A 27,860-nucleotide genomic window follows, 5' to 3' on the forward strand; every position below is an offset into this window, starting at 1 on the left:
ATAGCAGACTCCTAAATAAGATGAGCCCATGGTGTTAGGTGTAAGGTACCAGCATGGATAAACGATTAGTTGACTGGTAGAAGACAGAGAGTGGAGATGAAGGGGTCTATTTCAGGATGGCAGCTGGTGACAAGTGGAGTTCCATAGGGATCCAAGTTGGGACCACAGCTATTCATGTTATATCTTAATGATCTGGATAAAGGAACTGGGGGAATTGTTGCTAGGTTTTCTGACCATACAAAGATAGTAGTGTTGAGGCAGCAGGGAGGCTGGAAAAGGACTTGGGCAAGGTAGAAGTATGGGCATAGAAGTGGCAGGTAGGATACAATGTGGGAAAGTGTGTGGTTATACACTTTGGTTGGAAGAAGTGGCAATGGCTATTTTCTAAATAGGGAAAGGCTTTGGGAGTCTGAAGCTCAAAAGGACCTAGGATTCCTAATTCAGGATTCTGTCAAGGTTAATATGCATGCTCAATCGGCAGTTAGAAAGGCAAATGCAAGATTAGCAATCATTTCAAGAGAGCTACTAGAGCAGAGATGTACTGCTGACGCTGTATAAAGGCTCTAGTCAGACTGCATTTGGAATTTTGTGACCTATTTTGGGCCCCATATTTAAGGAAGGGTGTGCTGACATTGGTGGGAGTTCAGAGGAGGATTACAAGAATGTTCCTGGGGATGAACGGCTTGTTGTATGAGGAGCAGTCGAGGACTCTGTGTCTGTACTGAATGGTGAGTTGAGAAGGTGAGCGGGAGTGGGGGGTGGGGGGTGGATCTGATTGAAATTCACAGATTACTGAGAGTCCTTGATAAAGTGGAGCTACAGAAGATGTTTCCACTAGTAGGAGAAACTAAGACCTGAAGGCATAGTCTCAGAGTGAGGGATGACCTTTTAAATCTGGAGATGAGGAGTTATTTCTTCAGTCAGAGGGTGGTGAATCTGTGGGATTCACTGCAACAGAAGGCTATTGAGGCCAAGTCATTGAATGTCTTTAAGACAGCAATCGATAGGTTCTTGATTAATAAGGGGATGCAGGGTTATGAGGAGAAGGCAGGAGAGCAGGGTTAAGAAACATATTAAACGTGATGAATAGCAGTGCAGACTTGATGGGCCAAATGGCCTCAATCTGCTGTTAAGTTTTTATGGACATGGATTTGAACCCCAGGATGGCTGCTCATGTCATTTGCATTAAATAAAAATCTGGAATAAAATGCTAGGCTAATGTGACTATGTAGCTACTACTGATTGTCATAAAAATACCATTTAGATCATCAATGTTCTTTCAGGAAAGAATGCTGCATTCCTTACCTTGTCTGGGCTACATTTGATTCCAGACTCACTGCAATGAGGGTGATTCTTAACTGCTGTCTGGGAAATTTAGCTGAGCCAGCAATGCCCTCAACACACGAACAAATATATACATCTAAAAATAATTGCCATTTCCATCATTGAAGACCCCACCATCAACATCCTGAGTTTTGACAGCAGGGCAAATGCAGGGTATTTTTCAGTGAGTTCCTGGCTTTCTAACCTCCCCAAAACCTTTTCATCATCTACAAGACCCACATTAGGACTATTGGACTATTCTCCATTTGCTTGGCTAAGCTCAGCTCCAACAGCATACAATAGGTTTGACAACATCCAAGTTAAGACAGACCACTTAATCAGAACCCTATTTACACCTTGAACAGTCACTCCTCCAACCATAGCATGTGTGGGCAATCTCCATGATACACCATTGTAACTCACCATGGCCACTTTGACAGTATCTTTCAACCTGTAGTCTCTAATGCCTAGAAGACAGGGGCAGCAGATGCATGAAGTCATCGTCACCTGTAACTTCCCTTCCAAATTACACACTTCCCTGCTGGAAATAATATCACCATTCCTTCACTATTGCTGGCCAACATCCTGGAACTCGCTGCCTAACAGCAATATAGACTATATGGAGTGAGGTCGATCAAGAAGGCAGCTCACTGCCAGCTTGTGAAGAGATGGACAATGAATGCTGGCCTTAGTCAGCGATGGGAGATTCCGTGTAAGAATAAACTAAACACTCATCTACTTAACATCAGCTGAATATCACATATTGAAGCTATTGAAACATAGCTGTAAGGGCTTGACTGTTGTGAGGATTGGAATATTTCGGTTAATATGAGTATATGGTTGAGGTGTTAACACCATTTACGTCTCTTCGGCGAATTAATTTGACATACAATGACATCACTGAATAGCTGGGTGGGGGGAACAGGAAGACAAAGGCAGGCGGCAGGAGCGGTAGCAAAATGTTGCGTGTTTTGCACAGATGCATAAACGGTGTTCGCATGTTTGCTTCTTCTGCAACATACATCGGCATAACATCATTACAGTTCCCCAATCATCTGCAATAGTTCCATCTCTGAGCAGAAACAGCAGTCATTCGGGGACGATCCAGCTGAACATCGAAGAATGTACTGGGGTGTTGGTTTTGCATCGTCCAGATCATGCGTGGTTGATCTGAGCAGGAATCAAAGCTTTTCCCTGGGACTGTGCGGTTCTGACGATCACTATTCCTTTTATGGATACATAATCACTTTTCCTTTGCAGGATTACTGTAGCATCATGTCAGGGCTGGGAGCGGAATCATGGTGGAAGAAAACGCTGTGTCTAACCGGTGGAGCCCTGCTGGCAGCCGCTGCATACCTCTTACATGAATTGCTAGCAATCAGGTAATAGCTCACCGTCCATTCTTTGATGGTTACAGCACGGGTTGGGCACAAGGGAAGCTAACCGTAATTGACAAGTGATATTGCCCATGAATTAGGAGAATGGCGATTGAGCAGAACGAATTGCAAAACCTATTAAAATGAAAATACATTGACATTGAAAGAGATGAAACATAATCAATCGGAAACGTTTTGATTTTTCATTAAGACTGGCTTCAAATTGTAAGTAGGCCAGACACTGTCTCCTTTCCATCGGTTGACATAAATCAGGTCAGGTACGGACGCCTAGTTTTATTAATGTAGGCATTCCTTAAATGCAATTTTGAATGTATTTGTACGATGTAGTCACGTTCTTGAATAACCAATACAGAATTTTTTTAAAAATTCGTGTAAATTAGACGTTTCCTGAGATATTTTACCATGCCAAACGGCCTCTATTGATCCACCTTTAAGTCTTCAAAACCGATTTATTTCACTAATGTATGCAATCCCTTCAAGATATCATAACTCCCAAAACATTTAACTAAATAGCCTAACATGTGCGTGTCTATGCGTGTATATGTCCGTTGTTGTGCTTATCTGTGCTGTGTGTACACGTAACGTGTATATTTATTTATAAAACACGCAGATTGTGTTATTTATTCTTCGACCTAGTTTCCTTATGGGTCACAAATTAAACAACAAATGCATTTCTCATAAACACACTCCTTAACATAGTTTCCACAACAGTGAGATATTCAAGATTGTCTGTTCAAACCTGATCCAGTTGATTGATACCTTTATTAAGCAAGTTATTAGGAAGTATCAGAAAGGGAAACTTTGCAGACAGCTTGTAACACTTATTTAATCCATATAACTTGGTTATTTCAACAAACACCAGAAATCAAATAATGAACTGTTTACTCTATAGGCTGCACACTATAAGACCATAAAGAAGACAATGTAGGTCATTAGTACTGTTAGCACCAAGGAGAATCGGACGAGGTTTCTACTACTTACACAACTTAGACAAAGTGACAGGATTATTAAACAAATGTACCATTTTTGAAGGACTCATGCATTAAAAGAAATCCTGTTTTACTTCCCTGATGCTGAAGATTGTTCTGATAGGTGCCTGGAAGTAGGAAAATATAGCTGTTAACAGTGACAAAATACTGTACGTTTTAGGTGTACCAAATTCAGTTGAAAATAAATCTGTTTTTAAAGTTAAAAAATTTGATTAAAATAGATGGAATAATAATTTATAAGTAAAAAAGTGCTTTTTCGGAAGCAAACTGAGCAATGAAAGGCAATCATTAGTGATATTTGATTCAAATCTTGGAAATCATTGTTGAGCTCTAGAAGACAGGTATTTTGGCAAACTTATCCTCTTTTCAATTTCATAACTTCTGTTAAGAAGCCTATATCCATTACTCACATTATACGTGCTTCAAATTTGGTGAATAAAATCAACAATATTTTATTATGATAAATGATAGTAATCATGATTTTAATATTAATATTGTCATAAAAACAACAATAGTAACTTAGATTTACCTGGTTTCTATAAGTATATGAAAGGGAAGAGAATAGCTCTAGTGAATATTGGTCCCTTAGATGAAGCTGGAGAGTTAATAGTGTGGAACACAGAAAGGGGGAGTCACTAAATCAATATTTTGCTTCAGTTTTCATCACGGAGGACCATAGTACCATCTCAATAATTACAGGTAATGCAGAGGTTATGGAAAGGGAAGAACTTATAACAATAATAATGAGGGAAAATGTACAGAGCAAACTGATGGGATTGAAGGTGCACAAGGACCTGATGGCTTACATCAAAGGGTGGCAGCAGAAATAGTGGATCCATTAGGTATGATGTTCCAAGATTACCTGGATGCAGGATATTATCAGATGTAGATAATGTGAATTATTTGCATGCAGTATATCTGGACTTCCAGAAGGCATTTGATAGATGCTGTACAAAAGATTAATATACAAGGTAAAATTGCATGGGATAAAGGGAAATTTGTCAGCGTGGATAAAGTCATAGAATCATAGTACTGTACAGCATGGAAACAGGTCCTTCACTCTAACTCGTCCGTGCCAACCGGATAGCCTATATTAATCTAGTCCCATTTTCCAGCATTTGGCCTATGGCCTTCTAAGCCCTTCCTATTCATGTACCCATCCAGATGCCTTTTAAATGTTGTAATTGTATCAGCCTCCGTCACTTCCTCTGGCAGCTTATTCCATTCACACACCACCTTCTGCTTGAAAAAGTGGCCCCTTAGACCCCTTTTAATTTTTTCCCCTCTCACGTTTAACCTATGCCCTCTAGTTTTGGACTCCGCTACCCTTGGAGAAAGGCATTGGCTATTCACCCTATCTATGCACCTCATGATTTTATAAGCTTCTTTAAGGTCAACGCTCAGCGCTGACATTCCAGGGAAAATAGCCCTAGCCTACTAAGCCTCTCCCAATAGCTCAAACCTTCCAACCCTTACAACATCCTTATAAGTCTTTTCTGAACCCTTTCAAGTTCACCATAGGATTGGCTAACCAAAGGAAAGCAGAGACTCAGCATAAATGGGTCTTCCACTGTTTGTCAAGATGTAACTAAGTCAGTGCCACGGGTTTCGGTCCTTGGCCCAACTTTTTTACAATATATATTAATTACTTGAATGGAGGGATAGAAAGTAAAATAGTCAAATTTGCAGAAAATACTAAAATGGGTGGTAAAGTAAATTGTAATGAAAAAAATAAGAAAATTTATAAGTGGATATGGATAGCTTATGTGAATGGGCCAGAATTTGACAGATGAAGCTAACATGGGTCAGTTATCCATTTTGGTTGGAGCAATAGAAAGGCAACTTATTATCTAAATTGGAGAAACTTCAGAGTGCTTTGTGCTTGATTCGCAGAAAACAAGAATGCAGGGACAGCAGGTATGCAGACATAATAAAGAAGGTAAATGGATTTTGGCATTTATTGCTAAAGGAAGACATTATAAAAATAGGGAGGTGTAGCTGCAACTGTACAAGACCTTAATGAGGCCACATCTGAAATAGTGTGTATGGTTTTGGTCTAGTTACTTGAGGAGAAATGTAATTGCACTGGAGGCGTTTCAATAGGGGTTCACTAGATTAATTCCAGAGATGAAGGCTTTGTCTTCTCAAGAGAAATTGAGCAGTTCAGACTTACAGTATCAGGCATTTAGAAGAATGGGAGGATATCTAATTGAGGTGTATAAGATGGTAAAGGGGATTGACAATGTAGATGTAGAGCAGATGTTTCCTCGTGGGGCAGTCTAGATTGAGAGATTATAATTTCAGGATAAGGGGTAGCTGAGTTGAAACAGAGATGAGGAGAAATTACATCTCTCAAATGCTCATGAATCTGTAGAACTCACTATCCCAGAGTGTAGCGATAATAGGACACTGAATAAATTTAAGAAGGAGATAGATAAATTTTTAATTACTAATGGGTTGAAAGTATATGCAGAGTGGGCTAATGCCAGGAAGAGTTCAACTATGATCATATCAAGTGTTGGAGCAGGCTTGAGGGGCTGGACTCGCTACTCCCGCTCCTATTTCTCATGTTTTAACTTAACGAAGTGACGCTTAGAATGACTCCGTATCGTGTGGAAGCAGGCTGTTCAGCCCATCAAACGCACACAGACCTCTCAAAGAGCGTCCCTCCCAGACCCACCCCGTTCCTGTAACCCTGCATTTCTCATGGCTAATCCACCCAAAATGCACATCCGGGATTTTGGACAATTTAGCATGGCCAATCCACCTAGCCTGCACATCCTTGGACTGTGGGAGGAAACTGGAGCATCTGGCGGAAACCCACGCAGACACAGGGAGAATGTGCAAAATCCACACAGACAGTCATTCCTAGGTTGGAACCATACCCGGATCACTGGTGCCATGAAACAGCATTGCTATCCACTGAGTTACTGTGCTGCCCTGAAGATCCAAGTCTGTTCACCAGAGCATTATAAAAAAAAGTACGACACCAACTGGCATAAGGAGACATTAGATCAGATGGCCAGAGATTTTGTCAATGTGTTAGGTTCAAGGAGTGTTTCAATGAATAAAGGAGCTGGAGAGACGGAGTACTGAGATGACGTAACAGAAGTGGAAATAGCCACTTTTCATGAAAAAGTTAATATGAAGTCCAAAGCTCATTCTAGGTCAGGTATGACAACAATCATTTAAACTGACTGCCTTCATCTCAGACTGCTGCCGTGGGAGAGGTGGAGTTGGTAACTGTTGGATCAGTAGATGAAAATAATGCAAAATCTATTAAAATTAAAAATTATAAACAAATGCATTTTGCACAGGCTCTGCATTATTTTCAATGTTGGTTGCATGGATAATTATTAAAAGCTTTATTATTAGCATTGCCAGAGAAAGAATATGCACTTATATAGCATTGTTCATAAGCTCAGGGAATCAAAAATACTTCTCAGCAAATAAAGTATATTTGAAGTGCACAAATTCCTAAAATGTAAAGAATTACAAAAATGGAAAACAGTAACAAAGTTCTCAAAGCAATCATGCTTAAGTGAATGGATTGGATAAACATAGCGCAGTATTTATCTTTCTCCAAAACTCACATGAGATAAACTGATTATTAGCTGCGTTACTAAGAAATTCAAAAATTACAAGCCAGTTTTTCCACATTTTGTGTCATTACCAAGGAGGTTGTTCCTCAGCATCTAACATCTCGAAAAATATAGAACTCAAACATGTTTGTGTTTACAGCTGAATAACTCATAATGTTTTAGATTAATCTAGATTTTTCTCTCACTGTGCTGCAAATATTGCTGCTAGCCACCAGTGCCCCCAATAACCAGACTGGTTTCTGAGACTTAAGCACTTCTGATCATACCTCTGTCTTCAACAGAGTTCAGGTTTTATCATATCCATTAACAATTAATAACTTACCTTCAGATGTATTAAAAATGTTAATGGTAGTGATCTTTTAGCAAGTAACTTGTGTTTTTCTTTCAGAAAGGAACAAAAACTTGATTCAAAAGATGCAATTATTCTGCATCAGTTTTCACGACCTGAGTGTGAGGTACCTAGTCTGTCTCCTTTTTGCTTGAAGATGGAAACATATCTTCGAATGGCAGACTTGCCATACCAGGTTGCTAAAATTTCAGTTAATTGTATGATTACTGGTCAAAATGCATGCAATGTTGCTTGTGGCTGAGCTTTTTAAATTTGCCATATTTCATGGTACATTTTAGTGGTTGATCTTCTTGTTAGCCTCCAAGACCACCTTAATATATTGGATGGAAGAGGCCTGATTGAGTTGACAGTTTTAGTATTCCAGCATTATTACCCTTGAACATCAATTTCCTGAGCCATTTCTGTTTCCTACATTCAAGCATTATGACCTTTTGTTCATAACAACATCTACAGCTCTTACATTAGTAAAACATTTGGCTATGCAAAGTAGCAGTAGAGGTGAGAAATATTCGAGAAAAATTATTTAAAGAAAGGCCATGTATTTTTGTATATTTAAATAAAAGTTTTAATATTGTAATTGAATTTATTCTGCATTACATTTTAATTTAAAGAAGAAGCTGATAGCCATATTAGTTTGAATGTATAAATAGATGTTCATAATATCAAATAAGTAATGGACACTAGTTAATAGCTGCGTACAACATATTTTTATGATTCATGGCTCATGCCTCAGTTACTTTGCATGATGTAGGATCCTTTTTTTTAAGAGCAGCGTGCCAAGACATATCTCTACACATTTATTGCTGAGTGGATGCAGAGTTCTATTCAGTATTGATCAAAATTCATTGCTTATAAAAAAGGCAACAAATGCATAACTTTGCAGCAGCCTCATAGAAATTGATAATAAGAGATTTCCTACCCTCATCATTGATCTTTTCATTGAGAATTCAAGAAAAGGGCCAAGATCAGTAATGTGTAATACTGTGAAGCTGGGAAGGGTGAAACAGATGATTAGATGGTTCAGGGAATAGGTGTCTAGATTTTTAAACTCTGGAATAAAAACAGAGAGTGCTGGTTGAACTCAGCAGGTGTGGCAGAATATCTCTCCATAGATGCTGTCAGACCTGCTGAGTTTCTCCAATGTGCTTTTTTAAAAATCAGATTTGCAGCATTTGTAGTATTTTGTCGTTTTTTTAAAATGCTCAGCTGGCAAGACAGAAAGATAAGGCATTCATGTTTACAGTCCCTAGTAAAAGACAAATATGAGTTGAAGACTAAATGTTAATTTAAGTTTTGATTGAATAGAGGAAATATGGTTTAATGTGTATTAACCAAACATATCCAAACCCACCAGTTCCATTCTTCTCCATGGCTGCTTTCTCAGGTATCCAACTTGACTCCTGTGTCGATAGCTTTGTCTGTCTTTGTTCTTCTCTCTGTGACCAATGTACAGCTATATTTCAAAAAATATAAATATAGCACCTTAGCACCAAATGTGGCTGAAATGGAGTGTAGTGAGTTTGATGAGTTGAGGAAGATAGGGAAGGTGGTGCTTTATTTTAATGTTTTAGGAATTGATTCTTATTCTTATCCTTGTGTATCCAATTTATGGCACAGCAGAAGGAGCTGACTGCTAAGTAAGGGTGAATGATTCTTTATTCCACCCTTAATTCTTCAGTTTATAACAAAATGGACAAAAATAAGCTTAAGATGTGGCAGGACAGTTTGACCACATAGAATGCCCATTTAGTGGTAAGTGGAAAGTCGGGGATACTTTGCATGTGCAGGAAGTATCACCAGCTGCAGAAACAGTTTTCTGTTCTTGATACTGGTGAGAGCAATGATGCCTCAGAAGAGTGCGGCAAGAAGTAAACCTGTGGCATTGTGCATGGGCTGGCTCTGTAGGGAAAAAGGGAAAACAGTGGAAAAGCAGAAGTGAAAGTGGTTTCATTAGTTAGTGGAACGGTATTTCTGCAACTGTAGTTGACTTTAGGATGGTATGTCACCTTCCTCGTATGAAGACCAAAGATGGCTGCTGGATGTTTTTTATGGGTGGGTCATCAGATCTGTGTTGGTCCAACAACATTGATAGGAAGGACAAAATGGTTCAGTCAGAACCTAGGAGGACAAGTAGAAAATTAGCAAGCCTGATCACAAACGTAGTAATCTATGGATGACTCACACAAGTGAGAACAGGAGTAGGAAAATAAGAGTCAGGACTTAAGATTGCCGAGACACTGGGACCAGTTCTATGGGAGATGGCACCTGTAGAAGTTGGATAGTTTACATCTGAAAACAGATGGGACTGAGTTCCTGCAGGTTGTTTGGTTAATACTGTGGGAAATGTTTAAGCTAAATCAGCAGGGATGTGGCACAAAGGGAGGATATCATAGTGGAATACCAGGGTGCTCAAATTACTTGGAGAGACATTACTAATAGAATAGGGAATATGCAAACAAGTGGTGTCAAAATAAGGCAGGAATTAAAACAATCTAAACCAGGATTTCAGTGCATGTATGTGGATGCACAGAGTGTAGTAAATATGACTGGGTGCCTTAAAGATGCAGATTGCTATTTGGAAATATTAGTTCGTGATGTAGCAGAGACCTGGTTCAAGAAAGAGCAGGAACAATTTACTGCAGATGCTGGAATCTATACTGCAAACAAAAAATATTGGAAATCACAATGGGTCAGACAGCATCGATGGAGAGAGAGCAAGCTAACATTTTGAGTCTAGATGACATTGCATCAGGACTCCAAAGAAGAGAAATCTAGACTCGAAACTTTAGCTTGCGCCATCTCCTTGGATGATGCCTGATCCCCCTATGATTTCCAGCATTTTTTGTTTTCATCAAAGGAGAGCAGGACTAAGCATGAAATATTCCTATATTTAAGGTGTTCAGGGAAGATCGGAAAGTAAGAAAAGAAGGAAGTGTGTCAGAATTGATTGTAAGAAGGATATTGTGAAGCTGGAGGAAGAGAATCAAAAAATCTGCAGATACGGGCTCAGTGTAGCCTATAGGTCATCAACTCATGGGAAACATGCAGAGAAATGAATCTGAAAATAAATTACTGAGTAGTACAAACTTATAGAGGAGATAAAATAGGCACTTTAATTATCTTGAGTGTAGATAGGGATAGTGTTAATGTAAACAGAAGTGAGGGGCAAGTGTTCCTAGATTGTGTGTTCAGGAGAATCTCCTACAGCAATATGCACCAGTTCAATAAGGAAGGCGTCATTGCTAGAGCTGATTCTTGGAAATAAGGTTGAGCAGGTAGATCAAGGATCAATGGATGAACATATTGGGGATTGTGTTCATTGTATTTTATGGGAGAGAATGACATGGAAAATAACAATGAAGAGAAATTGGCAACTAACCTAAAAGGAATCCTAAAATCTTTTATTTACACGTTAATAATATAAATATGGTAAATAGATTGGGGCTGATTAGGGACCATAAACAGAAATCATACATGGAGGCATGCTAAGGTGTTAAATATATATTTTGTATCTGTCTTTACCAATAAAACTAATTCTACCAAGCCGTAGTGACAGAGGAGGAAATTAAATCACCAGAAGCATTCCAAATTGATAAGGATTTGATATCGGGTAGTCTGTTACTTTTTAAGGTTAAGAAAGCATCAGGACTAGATGGGATGCTTCCAAAGATACCGAAGGAAATAGGCGTAGAAATTGTTGAGGCACTGACTATAATTTTTCAGTCTTCCTTAGATATGGGGTGGGTGCTGCCAGGGGATCGGAGAATTGTACGTGTAATGCCTTTGTTCGAAGTAGTTTCTGTCTTTCCACCACAATGTGGGAGAAAACATCTTTCTCAGATCTCCTGTAAACCACTTACTCCTCATCTTAAACTTACGATTGATTGATTGTCATGTGTACTGAAATGCAGTGAAAAGCTTTGTTTACAAGTGGTATAGGCAGATTACAGCAAGCAAAGGGTGTACAAATCAAAAAGACTTAGAGGCGTACAGGTTACATTGCATTATTTGAGGTGACAGTCCATTCAACAGTCTGATAATGGCCAGAAAGAAGCTGTACCTGAAACAGCCTGTGTGTGTGTTCAGGCTTCGGTATCTTCTGCCTGAAGGAAGAGGTTGTAGGAGAGTGTTATCAGGGCGAGATGGGTCTTTGATGATGTTAGCTGCTTTTCTCTTGCAGTGAGCCGTGTAAATAGAGTCCATGGTAGGTTGGCTTCTGTGATGGTCTGGCCTGTGCACACCACCTTCTTTAGTTTCTTACAGTCCTGGGCAGAGCAGTTGCTACAACAGACCATTATGCACCTGGACAATATGCTTTCCATGGTGTATGTGTAGAAGTTGGCGAGGGACCTTATGGACATGCCAAATTTCCTCAGCTGCCTGAGGAAGGAGAGGCGTTGTTGTGTCTTCTTGACTGATGACCAGGACAGGTCATCAGGTATCGTCACTCCGAAGAACTTGATGCTGTTCACTCTCTCAACCTCAGTTCCATCGATGTAGATGGGGGCGCATTCTCCTCCTTTCTTTCTGAAGCTGATGATCAGTTTCTTTAATTTTGCCAATGTTGAGAGATAGATTGTTTTTATTGCACCATGTCACCAAGCCCACTATCTCCCTTCTGTATATTGACTTGTTGTTAAATATCCGTCCCACTAGTGGTGTCTTCAGCGAACTTGTAGATAGTATTTGTTTGGAATTTGGCAACACAGTCGTAGGTGTACAGGGAGTACAGTACGGGGCTGAAGTCGCATCCTTGGGCAGTTACCTCTCCTCACTGATTGCGGTCTGTGGGTCTGAAAGATGAGGATCCACTTGCCGAGGGCAGAGCCGAGACCAAGGTCACACTGTTTTGAGATCAGTCTGGAGGGATAATGGTGTTGAAGGTGAAGGTGTAGTCAACAAGAAGGAGCTTGACATAGGTGTCTTTGTTGTCCACATGTTCCAGGGATGAGTGCAGGGCTAGGGATATGGCATCTTCTGTAGACCATTGTTATGTTGGTAGGCAAACTGTAGGGAATTGAGGCAGGTTGGGAGACTGGAGTTGATGTGGGCCATGACCAGCCTCTTGGAGCACTTAATGATGATTGAAGTCAGAGCTATTGGTCAACAGTCATTAAGGCACACTGCATGTGCTTACTTGGGTATGGGGATGATGGTGGTCTTCTTGAAGCAGATGGGGACTTTGGCTTGTAAGAGGTAGAGGTTGAAGTTGTTGGTGAATACCTCCACCAGTTGGTCCACATAGGATCTGAGTTCTCGGCCGGGAACACTGTCCGGGCCCATTCCTTTCCTTGGATTGACTCCCGGGAAGACTGATCTGACTTCTGAAGTAGTCACAGAGGGAACAAATGTGCCTGGGGCTGTCAGGGCAGGAATGTCCGCGTCGCTGGCATTCTGCTCAAAGCGAACATGTTAAGCATTGAGCGCATCAGAGAGGGATGTGTCTTTGTCAGATATCTTACACTGTTTCATTTTGTATCCCATAATGTCGTTTCGGCCTTGCCATAGTGGTAGGTCTGGTCCTCTAACATGGACTAGTACTGCCTCTTGGCCTCCCTGAAGGCTTTGCGGCAACCATATCTGGATTTTGGTTTGGGTCACCCAAATTTGAATGCTGCATGTTTGGTCTTCAATAGGGAGTGGATTTCCTGGTTTAATCAAGGTTTATGGTTGGGGAACACTGGGATGGACATCTTTGGTACACAGCCCTCCATGTATTTGCTAATGAAGCCCATGACTGTGGTAGCATACGCATCTAGGTTTTTTGCTGAACACTTGAACACGGTTCAGTCTACTGAGTCCAAGCTGTCCCATTGAGGGTCTTTCGCTGCCTCAGACCAGCACTGTACTTCTTTTTGTAAAGGATTCTCCCATTTCACCTTACGCCCTCCGGTCTTAGATGTGCCTGCCATGTAAGGTTGGGCCAGCATTTACAGATCAGTCAGTTTAACTTTGGTGTTGGATAAGCTTCTGCAAACAATAATTTGGGATAGAGTAAAATGCCACATGAACAAATTCAGAAGAGTTAGTGTAGATTTGTTAAGGACAAATTGTGTCTAATTAACTTCTTACAGCTCATTGAAGCAATAACAGAAACAGTTAATAATGCTGTTGTTGTGGCATAAACGAGCTTCCGAAAGGTGTTTGTTACACTGGCACACAACGGATTTGTGACGATAATTAGAATTTACGCAAAAAATAGAGACAGTAGCAAAATGGATACAAAATTGAGTGAGAGAAAGGAAATGGAGAGTGATCGTTCGTGATGTTTTTCGAGTTGAAGGAAGGTTTGCAGTGGCAGCACCTTCCAAACCCAAGACCACTCCAAATGGAAGGCCAAAGGCTGTCGTTACATTAGAATATCATCACCTGCAAGTTCTCTTCCAAACAACTTACCACCCTGACTTGGAAATATATCACTGTTCCTTCTGTTACAGGGCCAAAATCCTGGAATTATCTCCCTAAGGGCATTGTGGATCTACCTGTAGCACATGAATTGCAGCAGTTCAAGAGGCAGCTCACTACCACCTTCTAAACGGCAACTAAGGATAGGCAATAAATGCTGGCCCAGCCAGCAATGTCTAGATCCCAGGAGTGAATGCAATAAAGCATTAGGAGCTTTGCCTTTCCTGATATATATGTTATTGATCTAAAATATGATGTACAGGGAAAGATTTCAAAATTCTCAAATGATGCAAAACTTAGAAACATTATTAACTGTGAGGAGGATAATGCCTAACTTCAAATGGTCATGTGTGAGTTGGTGGAGCATGCAGATGGGTGACGGATGAAGTTCAAAGCAAATAAGTGTGAGTTGTTACATTTTGGGGAGGAAGAACATGGAGAGACAGGATAAAATGATAATTATCTCTCTCCATGATGTGCAGAAGTAGTGAAACCTGCTTTTATACACGCAAAGACATAAAACATGACAGGAGAGGTAGAGAGAGTTGTTAATAAAGCATTTTAGAAAGATTTTGATAATGTCCCACATTTGAAGTTAGGGTACAAGATTAAAGTGAGTGCAATTGGAGGTAGTAGATTGGCAAGGAATACAGGCTGGAAACAGAAGGAAGGAACAAAAGTTTTCTTTTTCAGAGTGGATGATGGTAAGTAGTGAGATACCACAGGGATTAGTGCTTGGGCCCAGCTTTTCATAATATATATCAATGATTTGGAAGAGGGAATTAAATGCAGTATTTCAAAGTTTGATGACTACACAAGACTAGGAGAAATTGTGAAGATGAAGTAAAAAGGCTTCAGGGCTATTCAGAAAGCTCAAGGAGTGGATAAATGCATGGCAGACAGAGTATAACATAGACAAGTGTAGTGTTGCACACTTCAGTAGGAAAAACAGAATTGTTGAGTATTATGTAAGTGGTGTTAGGTTGGGAAATGTTGATGTATAAAGGGATCAGTGTGTAGTTAATAACTGAAAGAAAAATAGCATGCACCGTACAGCAAGCAGTGAGGAAAGTATGTCAAACAATATCCAAGGCTTTATTAAGTGGGGCATAGAGTGCAAGAGCACTTGTATTAGACACTAGTTAGAGCTCAACTGGAGGATTGTATACAGTTCTGAAAGGCACGCCGTAGGAAGAATGTGAATGTATTGGAGAGTGTGCAGAAGACATCGCTCAAACCTTTGAGTATAGGAGTCGTGAAGTCATATTGGGGTCGTACAAAGACTTTGGTGAGACTTCTTCTGGAGTATTGTGTCTAGTTCTGGTCGCCCTGTCATAGGAAGGATATTATCAAGCTGGAGAAGCTTCAGAACAGATTCACCAGGATGTTGCTGAGAATGTAATGTTGATTTGTAGGGAGAGGCTGGATAGGCTGGAACATTTTTCACTGGAGTGTAGAGGGTTGAGGGTTTACCTAATGGAGGTTTTTGAAATGATGAGGGGCACAAACAGGGTGAATGGCAGATGTCTTTTCCCAATTGTGGGGGATTTCAAGACTAAGGGACATACTTTTAGGTGAGAGGGGTAAGATTTCAAAAGGACATGAGGGGAAACGTTTTTACATAGAGTGGTTCATATGTAGAATGAATTCCCAGAGGCAGTGTTGGATGTGAGTGCAGTTACAATGCTTTAAGGTCATATGATAACTACATGAATAGGAGAGGTTTGGAGGGATATGGACCAGTTTCAGGCAGGTGGGATTAGTTTAATCTGGTATTACAGTTGGCATGGATTGATTGGACCGAAGAACTGTTTCCGTGCTGTAGGACTCTACGACTCTAAGATGCTTATAAGAATCATTCCAGAGGTGTGAAACTTCATTCATGAAATTAAGTTGGAGAAGTTAGATCTGGTTTCCCTGGAGAGGAGAAAGCTAAGAGAAGATCTAATCAAAGTTTTCAAAGCCATGCTGGGTATGGATAATGTAGTAAGGGAGAAACTGTTCCCACTTGTAGTGTTGATTGGGTGGGATGCTTTGAGATTCAGTGTGGACTGATTGGGCAGAAGAGCCTGTTTCCACACTGGAGAGATTCAATGAAAAGTTTCATATGAATATATTAACGTACCTCCACAGTCAATTTTTTTTTACTGATTGTTGAACCCTGAGGATATTTTATAGTTTTTTTTGCTCATTACTGACATTTGTTAGACATCCTGGGGTGGCAATGGAGGTTGGTAGTTCAACGTGAAATGAATTGGAAAAACCAAAAGATTCACTGAGGAAGGGTTACTCAATCTGAAATGTTAATTCGGGATTCTCTCCACAGATGCTGCCAGACCTGCTGAACTTTTCCAGCAATTTCTGTTTTTATTTATGAAATAAATTGTGAAGTCCTGTAGACATTTTGAATATCCCAACCCCATTAGAGATGTAGAATGATTGAGACATGGTTTGTTAGGGATATCTGTCAGGTAATGATTTCTCCAAACCCCTTGGCTCTTAAACAGAGGGGAGTGTTGGGTTCATTTCACTCAGCCTCTGCACATTTGAAAACAGTAGTGAGATGCTGGGCTTTTGTGTCTGTAGTCTGTAATAGGCAAGGAACCCTAAATGTTGTGAGCCAATGTTTCTTATGTATTAAAATGTAACTTTCTATCATGACGGATACTGGAAACCTTTGCGGACACCCAAAGTCCTGGGGAAGAAAACAAATTAGGGAATTGCCCTCAATGTGCATCAGTAATACTAAAGCAGTGTTCCAGGTGCAGGATTTATATTTGGTGCATGTAGCAGGAGACCTAATAAATTGTATAAAATATTTCTTGGTACTTGGTCATACCCAGCTTTCTGTTTTCCCAGCTCCCCAATCCAGAAAATGTTGCCTGTGTTTGGTGAGCTGCAAACAATTCTTGACTGGCTGCAAATGCCTGAAATATCAGTGTGCCATAAATTACAGAGGGCTGCACTGTGATTTTTGCTGTGCTCGATCAGTTTCCACTTTTGGATTGTGAGCAGCTGTCCCTTGCATGGTGTATTGAAACACAAGAATAGCACCAGTCTCAGGCCCAGTTCCAGCAGTGCTGTGTGGGGCCTACTTGATTGGATCTGTAGTATAGAGCCACTGGGTATTTTAGGCATCCCCCTCAGTCCTAACCTGCCAGCCAGATTATTAGGATGAGTTGCAGGAATTTTTATAAAGAAGTTTTCGAGCCACATTTCAGAAGAATTACAAGGATGGGAGGAGGTGATTTTCTCTGAATTTCTTTTTCTCACACTTTCATCAGGATAAGGGAGTATAAAATTTCAAGTATTGAGGAAGTAGTTCAATGGTCATCTTTTAATAGCAGTTATCAGAGAAACCATCCAGACTAAGATTCCACCAAAATCCCACATGGCATTATAAAGTAAAAAAAAATTCAAAATAAAATGTGATTCAATTTTATTCACAGTAAAAATAAATCGGAATTGCATGTCACAAAACACCTGTAGATCACAGCAATTTGTTTTGTGTTTTACATGTGCAAAATTTGGTGAAAAGCTATATGAGAGGCCATTAACTATGCCAGAAATAAGCAAGTAAAGGATACCATCAGATCCAGGTTTACTACTAATCCCTATATTGCTTCACCATGTTATTCCTTCTCTTCGTGAAAGGAGAAACTATCACAATATCAATTTTACCGAAAGCATTTTACAATTCATGAAATATTTCTGAAATGTGGTTACTGTTTTAACATAGGGCATGCAGCAACCAATTAGGCCATTGAGAGATCTTACATGCAGCATTGAGGTAATGATCAACTAATCTGTATTTTTTTTCGACATAATTGAAAGATAAGCATTAACCGGGATCCAAGGTAGAACTCATCGGCTTTTCATCAAATGGTGAGATGGGATATTTCATATAGCCCTGTCAGGGATAATGCAGTAACATTTCTGAGCATGCAGCATTACATCAGTGTCAGGCTTTGATGAATCTTGATATCCAGTGAGACTACATTATTGAGAGCAATTTAATTGTAGAGAGCACAAGTAAGACTTGATGCATACATTATCTAAGCTGGAGTTTAGCTCATGTTGTTGAGAGTTCTATTACTTTGCTCTGAAAAGGGTAAAATTCACTGCAATAAATGTTTGCACTCCGTGGTTTGAACTCCTGACTCATCCTCTAATTCTCTCAAATTCAGTGAATTCTTTCTTCAGTCTTCTATATCTTCTCTCCATTTAGACCCTATTTTTACATTGTCTGCAAGAATTAAAGGTTCCTGAATTTTACTAGGTCAATCATAGGCTTGCACACATTTTACTTTTGTATAGTTAAATACATGCCACACGCACAATATGTTTGCAGACTTGTTCACCGAGCCAGTGTGTTTGATTGCACACGTTTTGTCACCTTGCTCAGTAACATCGTCAGCGTGCCTCTGGTGAAGCATTTGTGTTCTATCCTACTTGTTATTTATATACCTCAGTTTGCCGGGTTGGTCGGCATCGCTTCCAGTTCTGTTTTTCAGTGGTTTGTGTATCGGATCCAGTTCACTGCGTTTGTTGATGGAGTTCTGTTGGAATGCCAGGTCTGCAGGAATTGCCAGGCATGTCTCTGTTTGGCTTGTCCCAGTCAGCTGGGACAACGCATCTTTAATAACACTCGGGTCTGATTTCTGACACCCAATAGAATTAACTTGGCTGTTGGGGCTGTTATCAGTTACAGCTGTGACTATAAGTAAACATGTTAATTCTGCTGAAATTTGACATCATTGATAGCTCATGGGTTTTGTGAAGCTTTCATTAGCCTAGCCTTTCCCAAACACTTTAGACAGCAGTCAAATGAGCTTATGACTGATTTTTTTCTCTGAGAGTTATTACATGTTCTCGTTGGTGGCTGACATGCAAATTTTATTGGACTACTCAGAGCTTGTAATCTTATTACAGAAATTTTCTCTCTCCCTCTATCTCTTACCTAGTTTGTTTGTAATGTGTACTGAAAACAATTTAAAAAGACAATAAAGGGTCATGAGGCACACACAGTGTTGTCCAATAAGAAAGAATCTAAACTTTGCCCCTTGTCATTCAATTGCATAACTATCACTGAATCCTTCACTGGCTACATACTGGGGGTCATCATTGTTCAGAAACTGAACTGGACTGGCTGTAGAAATACAGTAACAGATTAGAGGCTAGGAATCCTGCAGTGAATAACTCCTGACGCCCCAAAGTCTGCCCACCATTTACAAGGCACAAGTCAGGACTGTGATGGAATACTCCTCACTTTGCTGAATGAGCGCAGCTCCAACGCCACTCAGGAAGCTTGACACCATCCAAGACAAATCGACTTACTTAACTGACACCACATCCACAAACATTCAGCAACTCCACCACAAATATATAGTAACAGCACTGTATACCATCTACAAAGTACACTGCAGAAGCTCATCTAGGGCTCCTTAAATTGCAGCTTCTAAACTGACAAACAGTAGTGTCCAGAAGGACAAGGGCAGCAGATACATGGGAGTAACAGTGCCCTCATATTCTCTTCAAAGCCACTCACCAACCTGACCTGGAAACATATTACTATTCCTTCATTGTTGTTAAGTCACAATCCTGGAATTCCCTCCTGAGAGGCATTGTGGATCTAATTACAACACATGGATTGTAACTGTTCATGAAGGCAACTTAGCAGCATTTTCTCAAGGACAACCAGGAATGGTCAACTAATGCTGGCCCAGGCAGTGAATCCCACATCACATGAACAGGTAAAACAAGGGTTGGTTGACACATGAACATTGAATATGTACATCTTCAATCCTTAGCCAACTTCTTGAAATTGAGTTGCTTCCACTCTGGTTCAGTGGGTTCTGAGATGGTTGATAATTCCAATGTATGATTGGCAGACTCTGCCACAGTGGTTTGCTAATGTTCTTTAAGGGAGGAAACTGCCATCCCTACCTGGTCTGACCTACATGTGACTCCAGACCTACAGCAATGTAATTGACCCTGAACTGCCCTCTGGCTGATTAGGGATGGGAAATAAATATTGCCTAGCCAGCAATGACCTCCTCCTGTTAATGAGTAAAGAGAAAAAAAAACAACACAATGAACTTTGCATAAGCTATACATAGTGTGATGCATCTCCAAATTATACTACAGCAACTCACCAGACTCACCCAGACTCCTTCAACAGCACCTTGTATACCCACAATCCCTAACAACTACAAAGGGCAGTAGATATGTCACAGGGAAGTTCCTATCCAAGCCACCCAGCATCCTGATGTGGAAATATATCACTGTACCTTAATGGTCAATGAGTCAATCTTGCAACAGCACAGTAGCTACATCCTACATACCATAGCAGTTCATGATAGCAGCTCATTACTGCCTTTTCAATTGCAGTTAGGGTGGTTAATAAATGTTGGCTTAGCCAATGATGACAATGTTGCATGAATAAACATTTGAAAGAAAGGAACTTGGTGCGAGCCAGGATTCATGCAGTGGATATTTGGAAAGTCTGACATATTTTGAAAGCGAAAGATGAATAGTTAGGAGGGAGCTCATTCAAGTATTTGAATCAGAGGTGAGAAAGCACGAACATGGATTACAGCAGTGCACATGGATGGAGTCCAGTATTGTCAATATGACAGATGGCAGAGCTTGGTGCCTACAGCAGGTCTGTGGTAGCTCTTTGCGGTGACTCAATAGGTCATGGAAACCAAGTCAGCGCAGTCTTAAGGTGAGATCCAGCACAGTCTGGAGGCAAGGCCTTGTGGGGTCTGGAGGTGAAGCCCAGTGCAGTCTGTAGGCAAGGCCCGGTGTGGTCTGTGGGAGAGGCCTAGTGTGGCCTGTAGGAGAGTCCCTGTGCAGTCTGTCGGCGAGGCCCAGTGTGGTCTGTAGGCGAGGCCCAATGTGGTCTGTGGGAGAGGCCTAGTGCGACCTGTAGGCGAGGCCCAGTGCGGCCTGTAGGCAAGGCCCAGTGCGGTCTGTAGGAGAGTCCCTATGCGGTCTCTGGGAGAGGCCCAGTGCGGCCTGTAGGAGAGTCCCGGTGTGGTCTGTAGGTGAGGCCCAGTGCAGTCTGTGGGAGAGGCGCAATGCGGTCAGTAGGCGAGGCCCATTGCGATCTGTAGGAGAGTCCCTGTGCGGTCTGTCGGTGAGGCCCAGTGTAGTCTGTAGGAGAGGCCCAGTGTAGTCTGTAGGAGAGGCACGGTGTGGTCTGTAGGTGAGGCCCAGTGTGGTCTGTAGGAGAGGCCCAGTGTAGTCTGTAGAAGAGGCACAGTACGGTCTGTAGGAGAGGCCCAGTGTGGCCTGTAGGTGAGGGTCAGCGTAGTCTGTAGGAGAGGCCCAGTGCATTCTGTAGGTGAGGCCCAGTGCAGCCTGTAGGCAAGGCCCAGTGTCGTCTGTAGGCGAGGCCCAGCGTAGTCTGTAGGAGAGGCCCAGCATAGTCTGTAGGTGAGGCCCAGTGCGGCCTGTAGGCAAGGCCCAGTGTGGTCTGTAGGCGATGCCCAGCGTAGTCTGTAGGAGAGGCCCAGCGTAGTCTGTAGGTGAGGCCCAGTGCGGTCTGTAGGCAAGGCCGAGTGCGGACTGTAGGCAAGGCCCAATGTAGTCTGTAGGTGAGGCCCAGTGTGGTCTGTAGGAGAGGCACAGTGTGGTCTGTAGGCGAGGCCCGGTGCAGCCTGTAGGAGAGGTCCAGTGCAGTCTGTAGGCGAGGCCCAGTGCGGTCTGTAGGCGAGGCCTAGTGAGGTCTATAGGAGAGGATCAGTGCGGTCTGTAGGCAAGGCCCAGCGTGGTCTGTAGGTGAGGCCCAGTGCAGCCTGTAGGAGAGGCCCAGTGAGGTCTGGAGGTGAGGCCCAGTGCGGCGTGTAGGAGAGGCCCAGTGTAGTCTGTAGGAGAGGCACGGTGCGGTCTATAGGAGAGGCCCAGTGAGGTCTGTAGGTGAGGCCCAGTGTGGTCTGTAGGAGAGGCCCAGTGTGGTCTGTATTTTAGGCCCAGTGCGGTCTGTAGGCGAGGCCCAGCGTAGTCTGTAGGTTAGGACCAGTGTGGCCTGTAGGAGAGGCCCAGCATAGTCTGTAGGTGAGGCCTAGTGTGGCCTGAAGGAGAGGCCCAGTGCAGTTTGTAGGAGAGGCCCAGCATCGTCTGTAGGTGAGGCCCAGTGTAGTCTGTAGGAGAGGCCCAGCATAGTCTGTAGGTGAGGCCCAGTGCGCTCTGTAGGAGAGGCCCAGTGTAGTCTGCAGGTGAGGCCCAGTGCGCTCTGTAGGAGAGGCCCAGTGTAGTCTGCAGGTGAGGCCCAGTGCGGTGTGTAGGAGAGGCCCAGCGTAGTCTGCAGGTGAGGCCCAGTGCGGTCAGCTTAAAGATCTGTCATGCTGACTTTTTTATTTCTTTATTTTTCTGATTTATTCCTATAATCATGTATCCAGGTATCTTTGTAGCTAAGATGATGAGGTAATTGGCAACTTTGTAAACTTTGGACTCATGTCTCTCATTCTAATTCTAATTTTGGAAGCAGAAAACCATGGTGGCAGAGAAGATACAGAATCTAAAATGGCAAAGAGTGACTGAAGTGAAGGTTGATATGTTAGAGGGAGAGACTATGGAACTAATGGTGGGAGATAATGAATTCACAAAAGTACTGAACAAGTATATTTTGTCTAGAATATTTTTAAATCAAGAAACAAAGAGGCAAAACAGAAGGAGGAACTTAAAACAACCGTAATCAGTAGGGAACTGGAAACGATATTGGAATGTAGAAGATGATGTGAATAGAGAAAGATTTAAGGAAATGCCCAGAGATGATCTTATCTGATATTGACGTGATAGGAGCAGAGAAGCGAAGTGAGATGGCAAGGTGAAGGAAGAAGGTAAAAACATATTGGTAACTGAATGCACAGAAAATAAGGTGCACCAAGATGCAGATTGGAAGTGTTGAGAAGTCATTCAGCTTAGAGGCTGAAAGAGGAGAAAAACAGTGAAGGTGTTCAATGAGAATTTGGTGGGTGGCAAGGAACAAGGATTTAAAAAGGTAAAAGGAGGTGAAACATTGTGTGGTATTCACTGCAGAAGAAGATGGCGGAGGACGGATCAAGATAGGATTTGGTGATCAGAGCTGCTCCACCATTGGTGTGGGTGGGCCAGCTGGAAGAAACAGAATAGCTATCAGTGAAGGAGCAGACATCATTATCCATCTTTTGCACCATTCTGAACATCTCATACCTGAAAAATATCCATTGTTTGTGAATTAATATAGACTGTTTATAGACTTCCAGCACTTCCCTCATTATTTCAGGCCGCCCCTTCTGTCCTTTCACATATTATGTCCTGACAAAGTTTTAATTAAAAAAAATGGAGGTTGAATTATCGGCTTAGTTAATTTTCTTTTAATTCACAAGAAGGAGTAAGTGGTACTTTGAGCAGCTAAGTAGCAGTTTTGGTGAAGAAATTTGCACATCTTCACTTTGCCCTTCTTTTGCAGGTTTTTCTTTTTTTGCATACTGTATTAGACATCCGTCTGTTCTACAAATGATCGCAGTGCTTTCAGATTTCTAAGATCTACTGGGACTTTACTTCAAAGCTTTGCTTTTCGAAAGCCTGCCACTATAACCTGTTTTTGATCATCTTCACTAATTTATCTTCACTTGACATCTGTTCCCCCTCTGGACATTAACCAGGATGTTCATCAAAGCTGTTCCTTCTCTGTTGCTGTAACATTGTTGAGGTGCGGCTGAAACTCTTTTATGAACGTTGTTTTGGTTTTTGTTGAATTTACAATGGTGTTATTGTGATGAAGTGGGAGCAGCTCTGAAACATAAGTTGTCAACTAAAGGCACTGTATGAATGTCCCCGATGACAGTGTACATTTTCTGGTAAGGGTCAAATACAACATTAACGAATAGCACATTTTTAGCTGAAAAATCCAGATCACAGAAGAATAGCACTCAACACGTAAAAGCATTATGTTGCTATCTAAAAACATGTGCAGGAAACGAGGGATCTGGGCATGTATATGCAAAAATCATTGCAGGCGACAGAACAGTTTGAGAAAATAGTTTGAACAAGTCATTTGGGATCTGGACTTTAAAAATAGAGCATGGTGTACAAGACAAGAAAGTTATGATGAACTTTTATGAAACGTATGTTTAGCTGAAAATAGAACATTATGCTGAATTCTGGGCACCACATATTCACGAGGTCGTGAAGGTTTCAGAAAGGGTGTAGAAAAATTGAGAATGATTCCAGGGATAAAAGACTTATGAAGTGTGGATAGATGGAGAAACTGAAGCTGTTCTTGTTGGAGAAGAGAAAGTTGAGAGGAGATTTGTTAGAAGTGTTCAAAATCACGAAGGGTCTAAACAGGGTGGAGGTAAAGGACTGGTCCTATTGGCAGAAACATTGGGAACTGGAGTCCACGAATTTAAGGTAATTGATAAAAGAAACAAATGCAATACAAGGAAATATCCTTTACAAGCAGTTGGTCAGGAGCTGGAAGCACTGCCTGAAAGTGTGGTGGACACAAATTCAATTGTGTCTCTCAAAAGGGAACAGGATAAACAGCTGATGGAAATATATTTGCAAGACAACAGGGTGTAGGTCTAACTGAGTTAGTCTTGCAGAGAGCTGGTATCCCAGGTACCACTGCTGAATAGCCTTCTGCTGTTCTGTAATGAGCCAATGGTTCAATGTTTCACTTTTCATTCTATTACTGTGTGGAGTAAAAGCTTCAGAAACAAACTGTTGACTCTCTGCTAATTTTCTGCAGCTTTGCAGGAAATGCGATAGAAACCTTATTCTGTGCACACAATGTCTAAGGGATTTCAAGGCCCACGCTTTCTTGCACATTACCTCTTTTATGATAAAGTGAACCTCGGCCTCTTTGAATTCTTAAACTCTTTTATAGCCGAAGCAACTTTCTGATCAGATCTGTCGTTGGTATTATTCAGTGGTGGCAAACAGGCTTGGCAAACCCCATGGCTGAATCTTTAGGGCACTTGCCACTGTCTAGTACTTATATCTAGCAAGGTATTGAAAACCACATTTTCAGATTTAGGTCAAATGTGCAGGATTATGAGGCTATTATAACTCATTCAAATATAGATCTTCTCCTAACCTGATTCTATTCAGCTTTTTGCTGCTCCGTGCCAAGGAAGAATTGGTTGATGCTGCCACTGAATATTTATGATCATGTGAAAATGATGAGTAAGAAAAAAAAGCTGGTGATTCAGCCCGCTATACGCTCATCACGACTGGAATATTATGATAAGGCACTTTCACTCTATCCAACCCCTGCCGCCCACAGCCATGCAATTGCAAACAGGGGACCAAAAATGAAATAAAGGAAACAGAACTGTTATGAGATTGATCACCCCTGATTCCTCCAGGTGTCAAAACCAGTTCAGTCGATCACCTTGCCTGTATATTGTCTGTTCACTGACCTCTGACCCCTCATCCTAACTGTCCACCTGCCTTACTCTCATTTCACTCATCAAGTCCAGGGATCCTTGTCTGACTCTTGAGCTCCCCCATCCACTTGCCCAGCTCCCACTTGTCTTTCAAATTGCCCACTTGACTATCTGCCCCCAGCTCATTCTCAATGCCCTTATCCAACTCTTCCTGTGCCGCTCCATTTTTCTATTCTCATTCTGCTTTGCTTTGGAAGTAACATAGTCAATTGCAGTTCACAAGGGCTTCTTGCCAGAATCAGGAACATTTTACAGCTCTTTATTTGGATTGACATTCAATTCCAAACACTCTGTCTCCCACTTCTTGGTATAGTTCAATTTAGCATAAATCTACATATGCCCTGACTTTAAAATCGTTCAGTGTAATTTTCTTAAGCTGCAGTGAAGGCCCTTAAAACTGGAACATAAATTGTAAGCACTGCTGCAAATGACAAATATTTTTTCTGACTAAATGTACAAACTAATTTACTGAACCCTTTACATCAGGAGTTCTTCAGGTTTGAGGACACTTTGAGTGTATGAGAAGGTTTCAGGAAATCCATCAAGCTGCCAGTAGCCAAGAATGAACAAGTGCACGGCGAATTTCCTTGGCCTGGTGGGATATCTTTATCGCTGGGACATTCTTTTGCCCAAGCCCAGTTAGTGGTATCTGAATTAAGGAAACGGTAGATATCCTGAGCCTGTGGAAAAGGGAGAAGCGGACTTGGGAGAGAGAGAAGTGTAAGAATTGCCCAGGTCCTGCATTAAAGACAATGTCAGTAGCAGCACCTGGCTTGTCCAGCACCTGTACCCAAGGCAATGTTAAAAACATGTGTAACAGCAGCATTCAAACACAACCTCCTAACGTTAAATGATAGGCAGGTATCAAGAACTGGTATTGATAAAATAGATGTTAGATGCATGTACTGTGAGAGGGAATGGACTTACACTGGAAATCAGTCACAGATAATATTAGTCAAACTGTCTTTCTGCCTCCTTAAAATATGTATGATTGTTTTGGTCTGGTGTGTGCATTGCTTTCAGAGCTTGGATTCCAAAGTGTCATTACAGGTCAAGAAGCCCTTAAAGCTGTGGGTAGAAAGCCCTATAGAAATCAGGAGCCAGTCTGATTCCACTGATAAGATAATTCGGATATTTTCATAATCAACCTGTTCAGAGATGTCATTACACACCATTGGAGCAGGTGGGACTTGACTTAGGCCTCCTAGTTGTAAGGGATGGATGCTACCATTGTGTCATAAGAGCCCTCTATAATCTGTTTTGGAATATGTTTTCTAATCAGTCTGTTCAGAGACGTTATTGTACACCTTTGGAGTAGTTGGAACGTGAATCAGCGTCTCCTGGCTCAGGGTTAGGAATGCTACCACTGTGCTACCAAACCACCCCACCCCCCAAATTATCTTGTTTAGGCGATCAAATGAGTAAGTGTTCCAACCTGTGAAGACATTTCAGCACTGATTGATTGACTGCTTTGTAATGTATATTGAACTGAATCCATTGAGGATATGAATGAGAAAAAGGGTTCTTGCAGTGCGATGGCAATGTGGCTAATTCTGAGCCCAGGAACCCTGGGTTCAATTCCCACCTGCTGCCGATGTGTGTAATAACATCTGTGAACAGGCTGGTTAGAAAACATAAAAGAAGTATGAATGAGGAAGAGGCAGAAGAGCGAAGAAGGTTTTTTTGTAAAAAGTCTATTTTTCCTTCTCACCCTGTCCAGAGAAGTTAGTGCACACCTCTGGAGCAGGCAGGACTTGCATCCTGGCATCTCTGGTCCAGGGGAGCACAGGCACTACCAGTGCACCAAAGAAGGTTCATTATATTCCTGAGGTTCAAAGTACAGCAGCTGATGGGAAGTTTAATTTAAAACCAACTAAATATAAAGTTGAATAAAACAATAAAGTACCTCCTCAGAATACATTAAGGGTGGTAGCATCCTCTCTGAGTGTTTGAGTCTTTGGAACTCTATCTCCCTGAAAAGTTGATGGAAGCAAGGAACATTTAAACCACCTTTCCTTGACTTTCGAGATAACAAGGTGTGGAGCTGGATGAACACAGCAGGCCAAGCAGCATCTTAGGAGCAGGAAAGCTGACGTTTCGGGCCTAGACCCTTCATCACGGATTGTCGTCACTAAATTTCCCTGTCATTGACATCTGGGAGGTTGTTATCACTGACCAGAATTTTGACTGGAACAGCTATATAAATACTAGAAATACAAGAAGAAGCCAGAGGCTGGGAGTTCTGTGACAAATAACTTAAGTACTGACTCCCCAAAAAACCTGTTTCTGCATCTACAAGGCAACATTTTGAAGTTTGTTGGAATACTTGCCTGGATAAAGATAAACCACCCCGA

At 41.5% G+C, this 27,860-nt stretch overlaps 1 protein-coding gene across 2 annotated transcripts in view; it reads left to right on the forward strand.

The window, feature by feature from the left end:
* The first annotated feature begins 1,930 nt into the window (after positions 1-1,930).
* faxcb (failed axon connections homolog, metaxin like GST domain containing b) overlaps positions 1,931-27,860 on the forward strand; it is a 70,306-nt gene continuing 44,376 nt past the window's right edge. Inside the window, exons 1-3 of one of the 2 annotated variants that reach the window (XM_048531385.1) lie at positions 1,931-2,035; positions 2,584-2,705; positions 7,700-7,835. In XM_048531385.1, coding sequence (XP_048387342.1) covers positions 2,003-2,035; positions 2,584-2,705; positions 7,700-7,835 — 291 coding nt within the window. In that variant the 5' untranslated portion in view covers positions 1,931-2,002. Of the gene's footprint in view, positions 2,036-2,230; positions 2,706-7,699; positions 7,836-27,860 lie in introns of those variants that run through there. The other variant, XM_048531384.2, reaches the window with a different exon arrangement.

Source organism: Stegostoma tigrinum, chromosome 4 (genome assembly GCF_030684315.1).
Source record: "Stegostoma tigrinum isolate sSteTig4 chromosome 4, sSteTig4.hap1, whole genome shotgun sequence".
Lineage (NCBI taxonomy): Eukaryota > Metazoa > Chordata > Chondrichthyes > Orectolobiformes > Stegostomatidae > Stegostoma > Stegostoma tigrinum.